At 34.8% G+C, this 20,786-nt stretch overlaps 1 protein-coding gene across 1 annotated transcript in view; it reads right to left on the bottom strand.

The window, feature by feature from the left end:
* LOC149780777 (L-fucose kinase-like) overlaps positions 1-20,786 on the bottom strand; it is a 190,776-nt gene that overhangs the window by 140,736 nt on the left and 29,254 nt on the right. Inside the window, exons 3-6 of the mRNA XM_089937854.1 lie at positions 12,499-12,650; positions 9,799-9,849; positions 8,381-8,506; positions 6,220-6,292 (exon numbers count right to left, since the gene is read on the bottom strand). Of these exons, the coding sequence (XP_089793980.1) occupies positions 6,220-6,292; positions 8,381-8,506; positions 9,799-9,849; positions 12,499-12,650 (402 nt within the window). The remainder of the gene's footprint in view (positions 1-6,219; positions 6,293-8,380; positions 8,507-9,798; positions 9,850-12,498; positions 12,651-20,786) is intronic.

Here is a 20,786-nt window from a genome sequence, read left to right as displayed (position 1 = left end):
GGCAAACTGGAGAATAAAACAAAAAAGATAGTTATTCTGAATCTGCTGACTTTGAATTTACGGATATTTATTACATAAATAATCAAAATCAAAATTGTCATCTGCACCATCGGTATATGATCCTGTGAACAGACATAAGACTGTTTATCTTAATGGACTGGGATGTTGTGGTAAAACAATATGTGCGACTGAATTATTTCGTGGACTTGATATAACTGTGTTAACCCCTACACATAGACTCGCCAGAGAAATGAACGAACGGGGAACAAAATCTCATACTTATCAAAGCTACTTCTGATGGAAGGTAGATACATGGACTCCTGAACGAATGGGTGAAAAATATATTCCAAAGATTATTATCTGGGATGAAATATGTACAGTGTCACTGGAGACATTAAAAATATTTCTTGATTGGTTGTTGACGAAAAATGATGCTGTGACAATGTGTGGTGATCATGGCCAACTGCCACCTTTCACTGGATTATCTCATAGAGCACCTAATCCAGAATTAAGAGAGTTTAAGAAATTTAATAATGCTCTATCTGATCCCATTCCACAATGAGCTTTCTAATAAGTATTTGATCAATTTATTATTTAAAAAGACGATCGCTATAAAGGGCTTTCAGATTTGTCAAAATTTTGTACTTGCCCAATGAATCATTGTGTAACGGAAACTGATGGGAATGAGCATGCTTGCTAAACATGGCCATTCAAATTTTCAAGCAGGATACAAGATTGAATAACCATTTGAAAAATGTGCGGCAATGAGAACAGCTTGGTCAATCTGTACGAAAACTGAACGCCAGGACTAGCATTTTGCTTTTTGTGCCATATAGAGCTCTACAGTAGTGGCTAACATGCTAAATTATGACAAGGAATTGAACCAGGATGATTTTGAAGTTATGTAACTCAAAACTGATTAACTTCCAGAATGAATTTAAGGAGAGCATATCTTTGTGGAATTTTCTTGGCACACAAGTAGAATCGTCTTTCAATATTGTGCGGCATTATTATGTATATTATCAAAACATTCTAGTTGTGTTAGACTTCAGTGTAAAATAAGAGTAATTATATCATGATAAACGTTAGTCATGGCTGCTTATGTAACAAGGACTAATTCAAGAGACCACAACAGCATCATAGTTTGAACATTAATCAGAAATCAAGTCTGCAGTACAAGCAACATATCCATATGAAATTTGAATTTTATTCCATATGGACAACCTACAGATCTCATGGACTAATTTGCATATTCCATGAGATTTTCCATATGGAGTATGTACGGAATCCATAACATTTCCATATGGATACACTGAAATCCATAAGAGTGGTTCAGCTATAGAATAAAGATGTCCATATGGATATTTCTGTCAAAGTACGTATGGATTCCACATCCAATCCATGTGGAAAATTTTGTACGGGTACAACCAAATAAAATTCAGTGTGAAACAATGCATGAAGTAATTTCAGAAACTCCTATGAATGATGTATGGAATATGTGGAGACCAGATGATTTGATAGTTGCGAGTAGAAATATAGTTCATGATACACTTCAACAACAATTATTTCCGTTACATAAAGCAAAATTTTCAAATCTACCCATACCATTGTGTTATTGCCCAGCAGATACTCTATGGCAAAACATCAATGTTGAGATTCCAGGCTGTGGTAGTAAACAAAATCTTGTGTTAAATGATATTGTTTTAGTTCCTGTAAGTGTTTATTGAGAGGGTGTTAATGACGGGCAAAACTAGGATATGCTATAACACTACTTTCGTCAACAAGGATTAACTATTTCTGATACAAATATTTGGATTGTTGATGATCATATTGAATGGTCAAATTTAGTTTATCTCACAGTGTCTCAAGTCAGAAGAATATCTCAGCTGCAGACAGTTATCGTAGACTTAACAGAAAATAATAATCAAACTCAGAAAATTAACGATGATGTAGCAAAATAAAAGTTATAAACAGTGTGAAGAAAAGAAAAAAAATGCAACTTTGATCTCGATGATGAATTTATCATGACTCTGAAACAACAACAGAATAATCATTGTGCAAGCTGTAACACAGTAATGTTGTGGCAATATTCAAATAATAATCCAAGACAGTTTACCGTAGATAGAATTAATAGCAGTCTTGATCACACGCAAAAATGTGATGCTGACCTGTCTTGAATGTAATCAACATTGAGGCACCAATTCACAAAAGTGAATGCGGTGGTAATTGTGTATCCTCAGGAATTCCTTGCAATTGTTCATGTACAAATCCACATTGAGGAGCAGTTGAATCTAACCTGTAGATTGCATGTCTACCCATGGATCTTACCACGCTGGAAATTTTATGTATTGTCACACTCCAAATAGGATCAGTTGCTCTTTTTTTACTACCTTCAAGTTTACCAGGTTCATATAAGTATCTTACAGTCACATTACCAAGTACTGGTTGTTATGAGAAGGAGTCATGTTGTTGTATTGGTATATGTTTTTTGTGATTGCATTAATGGGTTTCATAGAAACTGCACAAGTAATTTCATTTTTTAATGCAGCTATTACAGTTGGTAGTCTTGCAACCCATTCACAAGAGCTCATATCTTTCTGAACTTGTTCAGGGATATTTCCTGCACATACTGATATCCAAATAATTGTTCAGCAAGTGTTTGATTAAATTGTTAAACAACTGCCTGATCGCGATGAAATGCTTGTCCTCATCTGATTTTTACATTATATTTTTTCATCAGAGATGATACTGCACCAAGAAATTCCTTGCCAGGATCAACATGCAGCAACTGTGGCCATCACAGACCACCTTGTGGTCTGGGTCCTTGTTGATAAATTCATTAAAGGCAAATGCAACTTCAGTTGCTGTTTTAGTTGATAGTGGTTCTGCTTCTTTACATCTACTTGCAAGGTCAAGATAGTCAACACATATTTGTATGTGCGTGATTGACATCTACCAATTTTAATGGTATCATGTGGTAAAAACAAAAAAATCTGCTTGATGAGCTTCATTAGGAGCACTCACATCAAAATGTGCATACTGAATTTGTTTAGGTGGTGGTAGATAAAATTTGCCATATTGCCTGTTGTGCTAACAAATTTTCAGCAACAGAACATGTGATATTTGCTGCATCAGCAAGTTTACTAATCGCTGCTCCACCCCTTCAATATCCTCTTGAGCTATAACAAATCGATTCCATTATAATAATAATACTTGGTTCATTAATTACTGGCCCCTAGTACTAGTTTACCTCTCATCACGGATTTTACTAGGAAACTAGCAAGTTTTTCTCTGAGAAATTTATTTTTTATGGAATTTAACATGTGAATCAACTTCACATCTGCAATATGTCATTGTTGTAAATCCTTATTTTGATATGCTACATCATGAATATGACACGCTTGATCAATCGCATTTACTGGATACTCTCCAGGTCTTGGTTGATCTTGCTCATCAAGTTGGATATCAAGTTAGGTTCCAGGACCACAATAATTATATCCTGGAAGATGTTTTTCTCCTGGATACTTAGCCCATGGAGCTCCTGGCAATTTTCCTAATGAAGCAGCGATATTTTCTCCTGTTTTCTTTGACTTGTCAAGGGAGATAAATTTGTATTTGCTTGTACCACATTTTACACACTTACCTGTAAGCAAATACATTTTATTTTTTGTTATTATTGTTGTTAATCCACTTGAAGGGGTGGGTGCTCTGCATCCAACACAACATAAATCCATGTTATTTATCATATTTAAACAATATGGATGTCACTGATTTCTCAGCAACACGAAAGCAAGAGCCAGTAAAACATTATCCAGCGCTACCAAATTCTATTAGAGAAATTATCATAGGTCCATCTGGATTGCCTAATCTTGATAATGAGATGGCTCAAGTGGGATAGGTTATATTTAGTGGAACCATCTGTAGATGACCAGTGATGCTACGATGTGCATAAAGATTTTAAAGAAAACGCAAAATTGTTGAATGAGGATGGCAATGATATTAATGATTTCATAACCAATATTGATGAAGCCCCATCTGTACATGACCTTGACGGATTTATTAATAACCTCGCAGTTTATGATGATGTGATGCAAGAGAAACAATCAAATCCAGCTCGGATATTTTCTGCAGGCAGACATAAAAACACCAATGTTAGATATGTTACTCAGCCATATATATAAATACCTAAAGCGATCAGAGATAACTGTAATATTTTAGTTGCGTTTAATGGAGTCAATACACATACTCTGAGAAATATTCATCAGACTTGGTGTTCAGGGAATATGGATATGATTAAGTTCAAAAACTTCTTTTCATTATGCGCAAGCTAACACATGGATTTATCACGATAAATTTACATGATCCTTGGTCACATTACTGTGTAGGTCTTGAAAAAAAAATTGGCTAAGAAACAGTAGCAGGGAGGGTGACAAACAACAATGAGTGTCCAAGGGGTAAATGAACACACAAATTTGAAAACATGAACGACAAAGATAAAGTAACAAAATGAGCTAATCCAATTAGAGATAATATCAGTTGGTTAGAGGCTTCAGTTTGGCATTATTGACCTTTTATTTTCATTTGTCTGGTATGAAGTTTTATTTTCAGGAAGTCTTATTCCAAAATTGGTCTGTTCACCTTCCCTGCTGATCCATGTGAAACACAGTTGCTGTTTTTAACAGCACTTGCATTGTTGTATTTGACTGTATCATGCTGTTTTTAACAGCACTTGCATTGCTATTTGGCTGTCTCATGCTAGTGAAACAAGAGCTAAGAGCCTATCCCAACCCAGCCAGAGTGATACATGGATTATGAGTCTGATGCACTGCTCAATGAGTTACCATGTTTCCTTGTAATTCAAATTTATTAAAGCTTACTGGATGAGTATCCAAAGACACAGAATAACTAAACAACAAAATGTCCATAAGTCTTGGAATGTAAATTGCAATTAATGAACTGAGTCAGTGTCATGATACTCATGCATTTTCTGCTAAGCAATAACCACCAACTAAATTGGTATGATTCTTTCTGGAGACAACTACCTTAGTTATATTTTTACTACCAATAATTTGTTATGGTTGATTTAACATTTTAATTCCTTAAAAGACATTGGGGAGTCTAAAGAGTCAGATAAGTCTCGTCCAACAAACCAATGCATTTTGTATATCTACATTATGTGTATTATTTTCATAATAATAGCTTCTGTAAGGGTGATTTAATTAATGACATTTCTAATGCTAATATCCTATGACTGAAGTTAGTACTGTAAGATGAGACATGTATCAAATGCTCAGATCCATACATTGAGAAGTTCCAAGATTAACTGGCATTATAAGTACAAGTAAACATCACCTGATATGAAAAGGACACGAATTCTAGTAAAAGACCAAGCTCACCTAGTTCTTCATTAGTCGGTGTTATAACATTTGATCTGTTTACTGAAAGAGTGATTTTAAAATACAAAAATGTTCAATAAAAGCCTCATATTGCATTCTTGCCATTATGTTAGCATCTTATACAAGATAATTAATATTCAGAATAAGGAGACTTATTAGTATAACAGTCTTGGAAGTTATACTGAGAGGAGTTCATTTATTTAATATAATCATTCATTGGAATTACAGTTCTCAAAATTCTTCAGATTAATTGGAATCATAGCTGTACGGAATTACTGTAAAACATTCAAAGACATTTGGATTTAAAACTGTATTGGAATTACAGTGAATTCATTTAAAGACAATTTGAGACTATAGTCTGAATGAATGGGTCTGAGCATGATACAAGTCACAGTGATTTCTTCTGTACTGTTGACACATCAGTATATTACTATCATTCAAAATACCTATTGGAACTGACAGAATATTTAGGATTTCATTCACCATACTGTAAATTGTTTTTAATTCTTTCACTTTGTATTTTAGCGAAAGAAATGATTATTTTCAAATATAAAAAACTTGTTGGTTTTGCCTTTTTGTGTTTCTTATTTTAAGACCATATAGTCGTAACAATTGTAATGGATAAAGCAAAGATAAACCACTGGGCATCAACCACCCTATTAAACTGTTATAATGGAATAAACCACATAAAAAAATTTGGCATAACACGATAAAGGCAAGCACAGACACTAAATAGAAACAGTTTGTACCTACCAGGCTTGTCAGTAAGTGGCTTTGTATACAGTGCATCAAATAATTTGTTACCATCTTAATGACCTCGTACCTGCATTTTCTGGAACGGTGAGGAGAACATCTGTACTGCAAACCCAAACTCCTGGCCCTGCTTTCACTGCAATCTGTAACATATTAAATGTTGTATCAAACTGTGTTCACCACTATTTGCATCTTCATGAGTCATGAAAATTATATATCACGCGTTACTTTTATAGCATCATGACAAGACATGTTAAAAATAAAAATGTCAAATTGTGATATAACAATAACCCATTATCACATAGCAATGTTATAAGGTATAATATCATATATTATAATATTGTAAAGTAATGCAAAGTCCAAACATAACACTAAGCCATATTGACTGCTCCAGTGGCCTAGTGGTTAAAGCATCCGCCTTGGATGCGGGAGGTCGTGGGTTCGATCCCCGGCCGAGTCATACCAGAGACTTACAAAAATGGTACTAACAGCTGCCTCGCTTGGCGTTCAGCATTAAGAGGTTAGTGTTAGGACTGGATGGCCTGTTGTCAGGATAATGTGACTGGGTAGGGCATCATGCTACATGTCTGCGGCATGATGCCCCAGTGCTAGACATTACTTTAAACTGGCACACTGCAGACATCATAGCGATATGACTGAAAAATTGTTAAAGCTACGTTAAAAAAGTCGAAATCACATCACTAAGACATATTGCACAGTAATGTTGTTGTTGTAGGGTTTAACGCCATTTTTTCAGCACAAGATAGGCTATACATGGCGGCCAGTATAACTGGTGGAGGAAGAACCCTGGAAAACCCAGAGAAGAACCACCGACCCACGAGAAGCTACTGGCAGGCTTTCCCACGTATCCATGCTAGCCAAGCTTTGGACTCGAACCCATGCAAACAGAGATGAGATGGCAGTGATCCGAAACAGTGAGTGCTTTAGACCACTCAGCCACTCGGGGCCCCGCCCAGTAATGTAAAGAAATGCAAGGTCCTTACATAATACTGAGCCAAATCACACAGGAAAGTTATAAAGAGTCCTTCAAGTGAGATCGATGACACAATCCAAAATTAATGTTCAGGCTCACTGATGTAGGGCAGACCCAGTGCACTCTTCTGCATTTCTTAAGAGCATACTAATGGAAGCAGAAGCCATGGTGGCTCAGCGGTGAGCAATGCTGGACATGGAACCAAAAGGGTGCAGGTCTGGGTTTTACCAATGTATCAGCCTTGATTAGCTACCATGTCCTGTATCAATGCACTTTTTTCCAACTGCCATGGCATGATATATCCAACTTGTGTTGCTGTACTGTAAAACCCCAACCAATCAAACCCACCTGTCCATCACACCTAAGAAGTAACCAATTACATGTCAGCAATGAGAACCATTAAGATTCAAGTTTTATCAAAATTCACATCATCAAACTTATCCAATATGCATAATGTTAAATCTTTGCCATAAAAACTGCCTAATAATGGGATTTTTTCATCCAAAAGAAATCTATCTCTCTAGCTTATGGGATAATCATAGTTTGCAGTCAGACATTTTCCACACCCATTTAAATTAAATTTGTGAACTAGAAAAGATGCTTCAAAAATACACCAAACTCAGTGTGTTTTGCCCTGTCCCTGCTCTGACACATTTTTCCTACTACACTCATACGAGACTTAAGTACCTTAATATATCTTTCTCTAGATAAAATCACAAGAAAATCTGACTGGTTCAACACTTGTAATTTTATCTCCAGCATTTGATACGCATTCTTGCTTTTTGAAACCATGCATTCATTCTGAATGCCTAGTTTCTCATTCAAACCCTGTTGTAATTATACTGACCATGATACTTGCATCATCTGGTACATACTGTTACTCCAGTATAAGCATTTCTGGATCCTACTTAAAATACAACAAAATCGTATTGCTAAAATGTCAGGAATAACTATTTATTTAGAAATTCACCCGGTTCAAAATATGAAGAAAAATAAATCTGAGATTATTAAGGTAGAGTTTGATGTTGCCGGAATTAAATATTGACATCAATTACATCAGGGAAAAGATAATCTTGTTACAGATGTACTTTAATGCATACAAAAGTATTGTGTGTGTGTGTGTGTGTGTGTGATTTGGATTTTTAACATAAAAAATCAGTCATATTGCTATGATGTCTGCAGTGTGACAGTTTACAGATTTACATTTTTATTGTCTTACATAACTCTGTATGCATACCTTGTCTGTCACTAATTTCAAGTAGATGTCAAGGACTGTAAGTAAACCATCACAATGTGGTGCCTTGTATTTTATTGGCAAGGTCACAAAAGGTCGTCCACAGGGATCATACAGGTATGTCCTTCCCTGATAAGACAGAAAATAGTAACATAGTATAGATTTTGTATGAAAAGTTTGTGGTATCAAATGGTACCATAAAATATGAGCTATAACATGAGTCCAACTCCAAACTGCACAGACCCAGACTGGCCATTACATAATGATTGCTTGCATTTACTGATTTTAATCTTCAAACTAGTCAGTCTGACAAATGATCTGCTACCACCACATAAAATATCTGAAACAGAAGTAGGGTGGCCAGTTGATACATTTGTGTTCTTGTCCCTAATACATCATCCATGTCACTTTCAGGTCTATGAAATTTACAAATTAAAGTGCATGAGGCAATTAAAAATCAAAGTACCTAGAATACTGATTATTTAATGGGTTGACAAAACATATAACATAACAGGGTCAGAAGGATTCAGATACATGTAGTTCAAGTAAGTGAATAACGGTGATAGTGATTTTCCCATTTTTTTATTTTAGGCAGATATAAATTCTTCCATAGGGAGTCAGATTTTTAAACAAGTATAAAAAAAATATTTCTTAATCTCATCTCCTGATTAGGAATTTATAACAACATTCATAAAATAATTTTAGAAAAGCATCTTAGCACTTCTCAGACAGGTTTCTATTGAAAATATTCAGATTGTTTTGAAATTCTGCTGTGAACCTATCAATTAATGTAATCAGACTATGGCAAATGCATTTCCCTTATCAAAAATGGAATGTGTTACAAGCATTAGAAGAATACAAGTGTTTTTAGTAACATAAAAAAACAAACATGCCATCACCTGCGAATGGATTTCAATTCATCCAAACTTGTGGTGACACAACCTTCATAATATTCCATGATGTAAGGAGCTCTAAGCAAACCGTAAACACATAAACCACCACTGAATTAACTCAAGTCTCAATCCAAGATGAGTTCAGAGAATAATAATAATAATAATGAGGACTTTGTACAGTGCCTAATCTTTAGAAGCTCTCAGCGCTTTACAACATTAGACAACACCTATAACATAAAAAACATATATAATGATATCATTACAAAAAACAAACACCATGAAATTAGAAAACATAAAAAAACATGCTGAAATTATTTCAGGTAGGAAACATTATTAGGTCTTTAAGTTTGTTCTTGCAGTCGAATGACCATGATTCACATAAGCTACACACTAATACAATACATAATAACACACATGAGAGAGAATGACAATAATACACATATATAGGCACTAACACACAGGAGATATTACAAGTGCCTTACTATTGGTTGAAAAAACACAAAACAAAATTCATAATAATATACTTACAACATGAATAATGAGAATTTTTGTTTTTTGCAATACATCAGGATTCAGCACCTAAAGGAATATAAATAAAGAATACAGCATTTTCATCATATTAAAAATGTAATATATAACAATCAGTGTTTCTCTTTGACTTGGACCAAAAACCTTAATGCAAATTACAAGTGTCGGTGACACTGATAACAGATAAAATTGTACTAGCTTTATAATGAACCATCCCAAATATGAAGATCAATCAAAGGCTTGGGAAATATAAGCAATTTAACCAAAGCCTTACTGCAACACTGATGATGACAATACCACCACCAGAAAAGTAACTGCTCTGTCATACTTTCCCCACTAACATGCACTATACAATAAAGTTATTTTACTTGTAAGAGATTTACTGATACAGGCAACATGTTTATTCCACTTAAAATCACTTCTGACTATCACTAAAAGTTTTCATTTTAATATTTTTATTTGCTTGAGCTTTTATCATCAAACTGAGAACCATCTAAGAAGTGGAATGTTTCTTTGATGGCTGTTACCACACAGTTTGTTTTTATTCATTTCTGACCATTTTGTTTGACAACATCTCAATATTTCTCAGATAGAAGTCCAGTATAGCCTGAAATGTATTTATATTACCACTTGAAATCGATACTTTTGCATTATCTGCAAATAAAAGCAATGGTCCTAAGACTGATACACAGGGAACACCACGCTACATTTTAAATAAGAGCAATGGGCTTAAGACTGATACTCAGGGAACACCACGCTACATTTTAAATAAAAGCAATGGTCCTAAGACTGATACCCAAGGAACACCATGCTACATTTTAAATAAAAGCAATGGGCTTAAGACTGATACTCAGGGAACACCATGCTACATTTTAAATAAGAGCAATGGGCTTAAGACTGATACTCAGGGAACACCATGCTACATTTTAAATAAGTGCAATGGGCTTAAGACTGATACTCAGGGAACACCATGCTACATTTTAAATAAGAGCAATGGTCCTAAGACTGATACTCAGGGAACACCATGCTACATTTTAAATAAGAGCAATGGTCCTAAGACTGATACTCAGGGAACACCATGCTACATTTTAAATAAGAGCAATGGGCTTAAGACTGATACCCAAGGAACACCATGCTTAATTTTAATTAGGCAGATTGTACATTTCCAATAGCAACCTTTTGCATTCTGTGAAACAAGTATGATGAGAACAGTGTTTTTGTTAAATGTCTGCATAAGTATCAAATCTATAACATTTTTTTACAGCACCCTTTTTGGGGGGAGGTCATTTCTGAGGAATACTTATTTAGTTCCTTAAATCAATTATTGATGCATGCAAAGTAAGTTATAAAACAAGAAGGAATATTACTTAAACTAGAGTATAATCAACAATTACATAGCTCATTTCTTTTACGTCTCCAGTAGCCATTGTACACACTATCATGTAAAAAATAAGTTCATACTAAAGTGATCTTGGACCTTGTTATAAGTAAAGATTTTTGGCAATCTTGTATATTCACATTTAAACTTATAAATTTTAATTTACAATCAGCACTATAGTCAGTAATGTGCTAACATGCTGTGAAACCACACAGTTTCATGAATCCTGATATAACAGCATGCATACATGGTGCTAAAATCATATCTGATTATGCAGTAATCACAAAAACTTAACCTAAGTCAATAAGATGTGAAATGAAGGTATAGGCGGGATATTAACAGAGCTGTGTGCAATTATCAAGTCTGACAATTCTATCGTGAACAGAGGCAAATAAAAAGACTTAAAACACAAAATCTAACTATAATCAATGAAGCATGAAATACAGGTCACAGTTACCTATCTGTTTAATAAGGGTGTAGTCCTCATCAAGATGCATCCTCGCACCAAGTTTCATCATTCAAGGTATAACAATGTTTATACAGTGTGCAAAAAACCTAAGCACAGTGTAAAAACTTAGCCAAGAATGTACAACTAATGTACATGTACTCACCAAGATGAATCCACAAACAAATTTTATGAATTTCTAGCCAATAATGTATGCAAGATTAGTCAAGATGCAAAACTTACCAAAAGTGTGATGGATAGATAGAAAGTAGAATGGAAGGATTGTAGGACAAAAACTGACAAATAATGGCAACACTATATGTCCCTTCCTCATTCACAACAGGGAATTAAAAAAGGTTACCAGATTGCTTAATGACCTTGGACATGCCCCAAGGTTAGATGAAGAATGAAGTACGAGCATATGAAAGATTCATGTTCAGTAATGCTACAGTCCAGGCACAGGCAAAACATAAATCATTCAAAGAAGTTTGAAACTTGTGACCATACAGGGAACCCAAAATAAAGGCATGATTTCCAAATGACCTTGACTGGAGAGGTTGATAGTGCAGTTGTAAACAAAATAATAACAATGATAAGAAGAAGAAGACTGAAGACTATTTAATGAGGGTAATACATTTTCTCATTTAGTAAATGCTAAATCCCCTGTGGCCCTCTCTATAAAGGGGAATAGTTATTGACTCTCATTTCAAATGTGAAAGCAATCTTTCTAAGGTTTTGGGATATAAGGTTCTACTGAGAATCTTGAACTGAAAACCATTTCCAATATAAATGACACCAAGACAAAAGGGAAATGAGTGACACCTATATTTTACATTTGCTAAAACAGGCAAAATTATTTAGCAATATATGTGCTTACAGTATAACCATGCTGTGCACTTATGTACTCTGCAACAGTTAACAAGGCATTGATAGAAGCACCACCACTTCCTACATTCTGTTTGGGATCTTCCACAGTCAGGAGAAATACATCTTTGTCTATGTACCCCTTCTCTTGTCTTATTTCCAACTCTGGAAACAGAAACAAAATTAGCATGAATTTCAAATTTCTTATTTCATTTTTAAATCTCTTAAAATTTAACAAAACATAAATATGAATAAAATGATATTCTACTTACCATAAACATACCAAGATAGATACTGGAAATTTAAAGTGACTCTTTCAAAATAATACTAATTTCATCACTACTTGTTGCAAATATCCATTTAAGATATTTTTCTTGCAAACTAACTACCTGCTAAAATGATGATGCCAGAAAACCCACATACAATTTTTACAAATTTAAAATTTTTGGTGAAATATTCCAAGGTCATCCTGCTTAATACATTCCAATTTTAAAATTCTGTTAACAATTAATAGCACCATCTGGCAAGGATCTCCTCAGATTGACAGGGTTTTATTTCACAAGGCTGACTGATTGTAATAATCCATTACAAAACTTTGTGGGTGATAATAATAATAATAATGCTTTATTTATAGAGGGTGACTCATTAGTCAGGGACTATTCTCCCTTGAGGCCCTCTTAAGGAGAGTATAACAATGCACATTATATGAAGATAGCAATAATTAGTGTTTATTTTAACATGTTTAGTATTAAAATACTAAATCTATGTTTAGTATTAAAATACTAAATCTATTAGAAACAACTGCATGCTCATGATGTCTCTTCTTAAATACTCTAATATTTTCAGCAGATTTTACATGTAGTGGAAGCTTATTCCATAGAATTGTACCAGAGTATTGAAAACTCTTTTTAAATTGCTCTGTTCTTGGTTTTGGTACTAGAAGGTTTCCATGTGATATTGATTTCAACTGGTATTGTGTTGAAAAAGGCGTGAATAAGCCCTGAAGATACTCTGGTGCAGTTCCATGTAGACATTTATATAAAAGAACTGCCTTGTGAAAATCTATCCTGTCATATATTGTGAATCATTTGAGTTCTGTAAATAATGCTTTTGAGGGATGATCAACAGATGCATCTAAAATTACACGTGCTGCTCATTTCTGAAATTTATAAATCCTGTCAAGCTCAGATTTAGCACAGTTTCCTCATACGTCTGAACAATAAACCAATGTTGGAAGAATATATGATTTGTAGTATAGATTGCGAGTTTCCATAGGTAAATATTTCTTGATTCTGCTGAGAAGGGCAATTTTGGATGACAGTATTTTACAAAGCTTATTAATATGGTCATTCAATAATAAATTATTATCTACGGATACACCTACAAGCCTTTCATATTTGACATTTTCTAATGGATGATTATTTATTGCAAGAGATAGTTTTGGGTTCCCTGACTTGTGTAGCTTTTGTGATGTCCCCAAAATCATACATTTTGTTTTACCTTCATTAATTACCATCCTATTTTGTTGTGCCCAGTTTTGCAACAAAAGATAATTCCTTGTCACATGTCACAGCATAACATTTTTGTGTTCAGGATTGGGACTAAAAAAAATTTTTAAATTTAGTTATTATCAATAACTAATTCTTGTGATCTGTACAGCTTCTCTGCAATATTATGCATGTTATCATTATTTAAACTCATTATCATGCTGATCATTATTTAAACTCATTATTATGCTGATCATTATTTAAACTCATTATTATGCTGATCATTATTTAAACTCATTATTATGCTGATCATTATTTAAACTCATTATTATACTGATCATTATTTAAACTCATTATTATGCTGGTCATTATTAAAACTCATTATTATGCTGGTCATTATTTAAACTCATTATTATGCTGATCATTATTAAAACTCATTATTATGCTGATCATTATTTAAACTCATTATTATGCTGATCATTATTTAAACTCATTATTATGCTGATCATTATTTAAACTCATTATTATACTGATCATTATTTAAACTCATTATTATGCTGATCATTATTTAAACTCATTCGTATGCTGATCATTATTTAAACTCATTATGCTGATCATTATTTAAACACATTATTATGCTGATCATTATATAAACTCATTATTATACTGATCATTATTTAAACTCATTATTATGCTGATCATTATTTAAACTCATTATTATGCTGATCATTATTTAAACTCATTATTATGCTGATCATTATTTAAACTCATTATTATACTGATCATTATTTAAACTCATTATTATGCTGATCAGCTTATACAGGTGTTCCTGATACCCTTCAAGATGTTATAATTTCCCTGTGATTATGTACCCTTGCACTTCCTAAATGTACATTATCCCAAATGATCTGTTTTGGATCAACTGGTTTCTTGGGTTTACTTTGTTTAAACACAGTATGCAACAGCTCTTGTGAAATTATGGTACCAGTCATTATTTTAAGTTTTACTGTACAGTACAATTTACCACTGAACTTTTATAAGTCACCAGCCATTGTTAACACACAAATCAGGTTCCAAACATTGTGTAAATATAGAGCATTACAAGATACACTGTTTTTCGGTGACAAAGATTATCAAGAACTATACCAGTCCAGCTGGTCTGTTTCCCTTGGCAACCAAATAGTATATGGCTCATGTTTACAGATCATTCACATCTCACCTCTATCCATGTGAGTCTTGGCTTGGCAAATGTAGATATTTGAGAAAGCGTGCCTTTAACTACATGTTGGTTGGTGAATCTTCCTGGGGTTGACCCAGGTTCTTCCTCCAACAAACTTTCAGATGGCTATGTATAGCTAATTCTCCTGTATAGAATTAACATTTAAATGTGTCACAAGTCCTCAGTACAGAATTAACATTTAAATGTTTCACAAGTCCTCAGCACCTTTTTTAAATGCTGTAGAAATCTATGCTGATCATTAAATAATATTCTAATTCACACGTCTTTCTTATTTCTGTATTATAGCATTTCTTCACAATGTCATCACATTATACTGCGACATGATACAATTATTCACATCAACAAAAGATAATTCCCTGTCACATGTCACAGCATACAATTTTTTTTTGTGTTCAGGATTGGGACATTTTTTGTTTTTGTTGTTGTTGTTGTGGGGTTGAATGCCACTTTTCAGCACATGATAAGCTATACATGGCGGCCAGTATTAATGGTGGAGGAAGAACCCGGGAAAACCCCGGAAAGAACCACCAACACACGAGAAGCTACTGGCAAGCTTTCTCACATACCCACATTGGCTGAATCCGAGACTCAAACCCACGCAGACAGAGGTGAGATGGCAGTGACTTGTAACAAAGAGCGCTTTAGACCAGTCAGCCCCTTGGGGCCCCAGGATTGGGACTAAAATTTTTTTTTAAATTTAGGTATTATTTTTTTCTTCATGCTTAGTATGACCATAAACGTTCCTTTAGTGTTAAATTTTCAGATTGTCTAAAGGTAAAAAAGAACAAAAACCAGATTACCTGTTCAGATAAATGCAGAAATTATCTTCAACATTTCTCTGAAAAGTGGATTGTTCAGAATCAAAAGAACTTGGACATGTGACCAATTTAATTTAATTACATTTGGATACGTTGACTGCAGTCAACCAGAACTTGTCATATATGCTGGATAAGTCCAGCAGGCCAACTTTCAGAGTGACTGTAGATGTCAAAATCGAGGCCACAAGAAACTAAAATTCAAAGCAAATCATCATTTCAAACGAAACCCATATATATGCAATGACCTTATCTTATAAGTACAATGTACACTGCAACTGGTGTGAAACTGCCTGAAACGGTAAACCTAATAATGTAACCTCCACCAATGCAAGGTACAAGTTCCCTGACACAACCACGTTTGTGAGTAGACCATTTTGGGAGTAGACCATTTAGACCATTTTTGGAGTAGACCATTTTGTTGTCATGGTAACATATGGATTCCCAGCATTTAAGTGATCATCAAAAAAAAGTAATGAAAAGAAGAAAAGGAAATAATTAAATTAATTAACTGTGTGAGTTAAGATTTTTAATGTAGCTTTTAAAAAATTTCAGTCATATCACTACTTTGTCTGCAGTGTGGCAATTTATAGTAATGTCTAGCACTGGGGCATCATGCCACAGACATGTAGCATCATGTTCCACCCAGTCACATATTCCTGACACGAGGCTGACCAGCCCTAACACTAATCCCTTAATGCTGAGTGCCTAGCGAGGCAGCTGTCAGTACCATTTTTTATAAGTCATTGGCATGACAAAACGGGGATAGAACCCATGACCCCCCACATCTGAAGCAGATACTCCAACTACTAGGCTACCAGAGTGGTCTAATTAATTAATTAAAGAACAAATTAAATTATATATGCTGATAACTATCCCTTATACTAATGCAAAATAAAGTCAGACAGTAGAAATATAAGCTCTTGATTCCAACAATTAAATGGTTCTGTTCTGAAGTTGTGTCATCTGGGACATACAGATCACAATATCATCACATCTCTACAAGTTGATCTGTATGAGTGGTAACTCTATCTAATGATTGGTTTGACTTCCTAAAACTTGTCTATGGAGTTTTAAGTATTTTTTGATTTTGCAATGTAAACAGAATACACCAATTTACATATTTAAAGTCAGTATATAGAATCTTTTCTTTAGAAATGTGTGACTGCAGGGCAGCTTTAGCTGTGTCATCTGCCATTTCATTACCTGAAATACTAACATGATTTGCCAGCCAAGTGCACATATTTTACAACATTTTATAAGCAAGTCATGTTTTGTCAAACTTGGCAAATACAAAGTTTTACAAGGCTTTCAATGAGGATATGAAATCCAAAAAGAACAGGTAAAGATTTTGTTGGAAAAATTTTAATGAAGTTCAAGTAAGGCTGTAATTTATGCAGTAAAAAATGTAGTCTTTATGTAGAAAGTGGCTGAAGATGGCGCCATCTGGTGCTGCAATGGCAGCAGCAACTTTGTCACCATTGTACAAAAACTCAGTATACAGCTATTTAAATCTAGCAATCGTTAATCCACTACTCAAATATTATTCATCTCCTTCAAATGAGTTGAAATTGTCATGCATGAAAAAATAATGATGTTAAACTTAATACAGTAGTGCAGCAAACAAAATTGCCCCCCCCACCCCACCCCACCCCTGGCTAAATTAAATTCTTGGGCCCCTCTCAGTATAAAAAGAGTTGTTTGATGCAATTATTTTCCCCCCCACCATCCTCCACTGTGACTGCCTCCATCCCCCCAACAATTGCAAGGATTGCTTGGGCTCTTGCTATACTGCTGCCTTAATCCTTCCTTGTGAGATAACGTAGTTATGAGTTCCAGATAAATGCACAAGGATTTTCCACTGAGACAATCTTGTCCTCCAAGATACTCAATATGTAGAGCACCATTTCCCTTTAAAGTTCCATGGTGATAATACCAGGCAAACAGGGACACTTTTTAGTTTTATTTCTTTTAATACAATGTAGTAACACTAAATGTTTCTTACAAGTAGATCTAATCACGAAATTCATTTTTCAGAGGTGAAAATGTATTGCCTGGCAGGCTAGGACACCCAGATTTTAATTGTCTGATATATCTGAATAGTTTGATGTTAAATAGGCTGCCTGCAGGTCTTTTGGCAGATGTCAACCTGACAAATGATCTGACAGGTACATGGTAAAATCAATAAAACATAATAACTAACATTCCTATTGCCAATCAATAACACATAATAACTGACATTTCTGTTGCCAATCAATAACACATAATAACTGAAATTTCTGTTGCCAATCAATAACACATAATAACTGCCATTCCTGTGAACAAGTAGTGGTTCTAGACTGGCTAATGCCATTTATGCTTACAATGATTGGCATATTGTAAAACACAGCAAGCATATCATTACTAAAAATAATTATGTTTTCCTTAGTCACCATGCAAGGACCTAACCACACAAAAAGCATTGGGTGACTGAGTAATCTTAGACTCTATCCTTTGCAGATCACTGACATGTCACCTCTGTCCACATGAGTTCAAGTCTTAGGCTTGGCTAACATGGGTATGTGAGAAAGCATGCCATTAGCTCTCTGTGGATCAGTAGTTTTTCCCAGGGTTCTCCCTCCACCAAATATAATTGCTGCCATATATAGCCTATCATGTACTGAAAAATGGTGTTAAACCTACAACAATGACAACAAACAACCTAAACATTCTTAAATTGTACAGTAGTTGTTCTGAAATCCCTCCACATCATGCAAAGCACCTACCAATTAGTACTTTGAACAGCTGTCATGTTTACCCCGACCCAGAGTAGCCCAGTTTGAAACATGTATAATCAAGGCAATTCTGACGGGTCATTGTTTGATGTAGAACATTGCTGAAGGCTAGCACTAATCCGTTACGTAAGATTGTTGTGGCTAGAATCGAGGGACCGGACATTGGAGTTGCGAAGTCACAGACAGCCAATTATCACCTAGGTGTCGAAATGTTTCCAAGATCAAAAGAAATTGCCTGAAGAAGTGGGAGTGTCCTAACTTCTTTCCACTGCAAACAGACAGACAGGTTGAACTGGCCGCTAAGACGATTGGACAGGGGCACAGCGCCACCCAATCAGAATCGAGATGGGGGGAGACCTTGATTTGGGTAGAATGACATCCCTGCGTTTTCCGGCAAAAGTTAGTTCGCTGAGAGAAATTACCCAGAGAAGAGGTTAGCGTAACTCCGAATAGCCATTCGTTATTGGCGGGAAGGTCTAAGTACAGAAAGCTTCAAAAGGTCAGTAGATATTTGTTCGGTCTTTGTGGAATGCGACTGCATTTTAATTGTAGGTCGTATGTATACTTTATTATTACTAGAATCGTAGTACGAAGAATTACTTTGTTTGTTAATATGTTTGCATATTTTGAAGAAATGAGTTGATACTTGTAAAGAATTATATAGCTTGCCAGCCGTCGTAAGAGTTAATATTGTAATTTACTATGTGGGTATTTTATAGTAGACTAACACATATGTTCATATGATTATAGATTTTGCCATTGTTGAATATTTGTAATGTACAGACATGCGTCTGATTTTGTCAGACTGTAGTATGATGAGATTAAATATATATATGTATATACTGACGTGACGCAATGTATTGATGCCTGTGTAACAATTCGCTGATACTGTGTTATTACGCCATTGTTTACCCTGCAAGAAGTGTGTGGGAATTTCGATGTGTATGCATGCGTGGCCGAAACAGTGACAGCTATCTGATGGTTAATTGTCGATATAGTGTGAGGTGAGGTTCGATTAAACATTTGTTAACGCCTTGTGGTTTTTCACAGGAAGCTTTGAGGGACAGACTAGTTAAAGTTGGTCCCGTTGTCTCGGATAGAGAGATGGAGGAAAGGAGGGAAGGAGAAGGTGGAGTGAAGTCTGGGAGCGGAATTGGAGGAGATAATAGAGAGGGAAAGGAGAAGAAAGGAGAAGTTGAAGTCTGGAGCGAAGTTGGAGGAGGAGATAGTAGAGAGGAAACAGAGACAAAGAAGGAGTTAGAGGGACGGAAAGAAGGAAGGAATCAGCGGGAAGAAATAGATGAGTAGATGCAAGGACAGGGGGAAAATCGAACTCACACTGTAAATCACGGGATGAATTAGGCTGTCACTTGGTTGAGGGAAAGACGAGTGATTGGAAGTTATCGTTCTAAATTATCACATTTATTAAATTGTTATTGATTGAATTTCATCTTCGTGTTCTCTATAATTTAACCGTCGGCATTGCTGACTGGGGGCTCAGAGCTGTAAATCTACATCATCACTAATTTAACTTTCTAACCTAACGAGCCAGGGTGGAACTTTCAATTAAATTTAATCAAATTATATTGGGAGAACCCCACCCCAATACGACAGAACGTCACAACAGCAGACATGGATATCATCAAAGGCAATAATTTTTTCATTTCTGTGCCATTACATTATTATGATATATCCATATTTGGTGTCAATTCTTTGTATCTTTTCTTTATTTATTTTTTGTTGTGCAAAAGCATGAGAGATGATTTAACCCAATAAGAATAAAAGATTTACGTGTATTTTCCATGAGACATTCATCTTTAGTATTTTTTAAAAATGAAATAAAATCAAATGAGGCACAAACATGAAAGAAAAAGCTTAAATTTATTTGAAATATCAAGCACAGTGAGATAAATAACCTGGGTGGTGTAATATGGGATCAAATTTACTGTCTGGGTTGAGCCAGAGATTGTTTTCCCCAAAAATAT

Source organism: Sinohyriopsis cumingii, chromosome 16 (genome assembly GCF_028554795.1).
Source record: "Sinohyriopsis cumingii isolate HCF-2022 chromosome 16, ASM2855479v2, whole genome shotgun sequence".
Taxonomy (NCBI): Eukaryota; Metazoa; Mollusca; class Bivalvia; order Unionida; family Unionidae; genus Sinohyriopsis; species Sinohyriopsis cumingii.
This window is presented reverse-complemented; position numbering and strand designations above follow the sequence as displayed.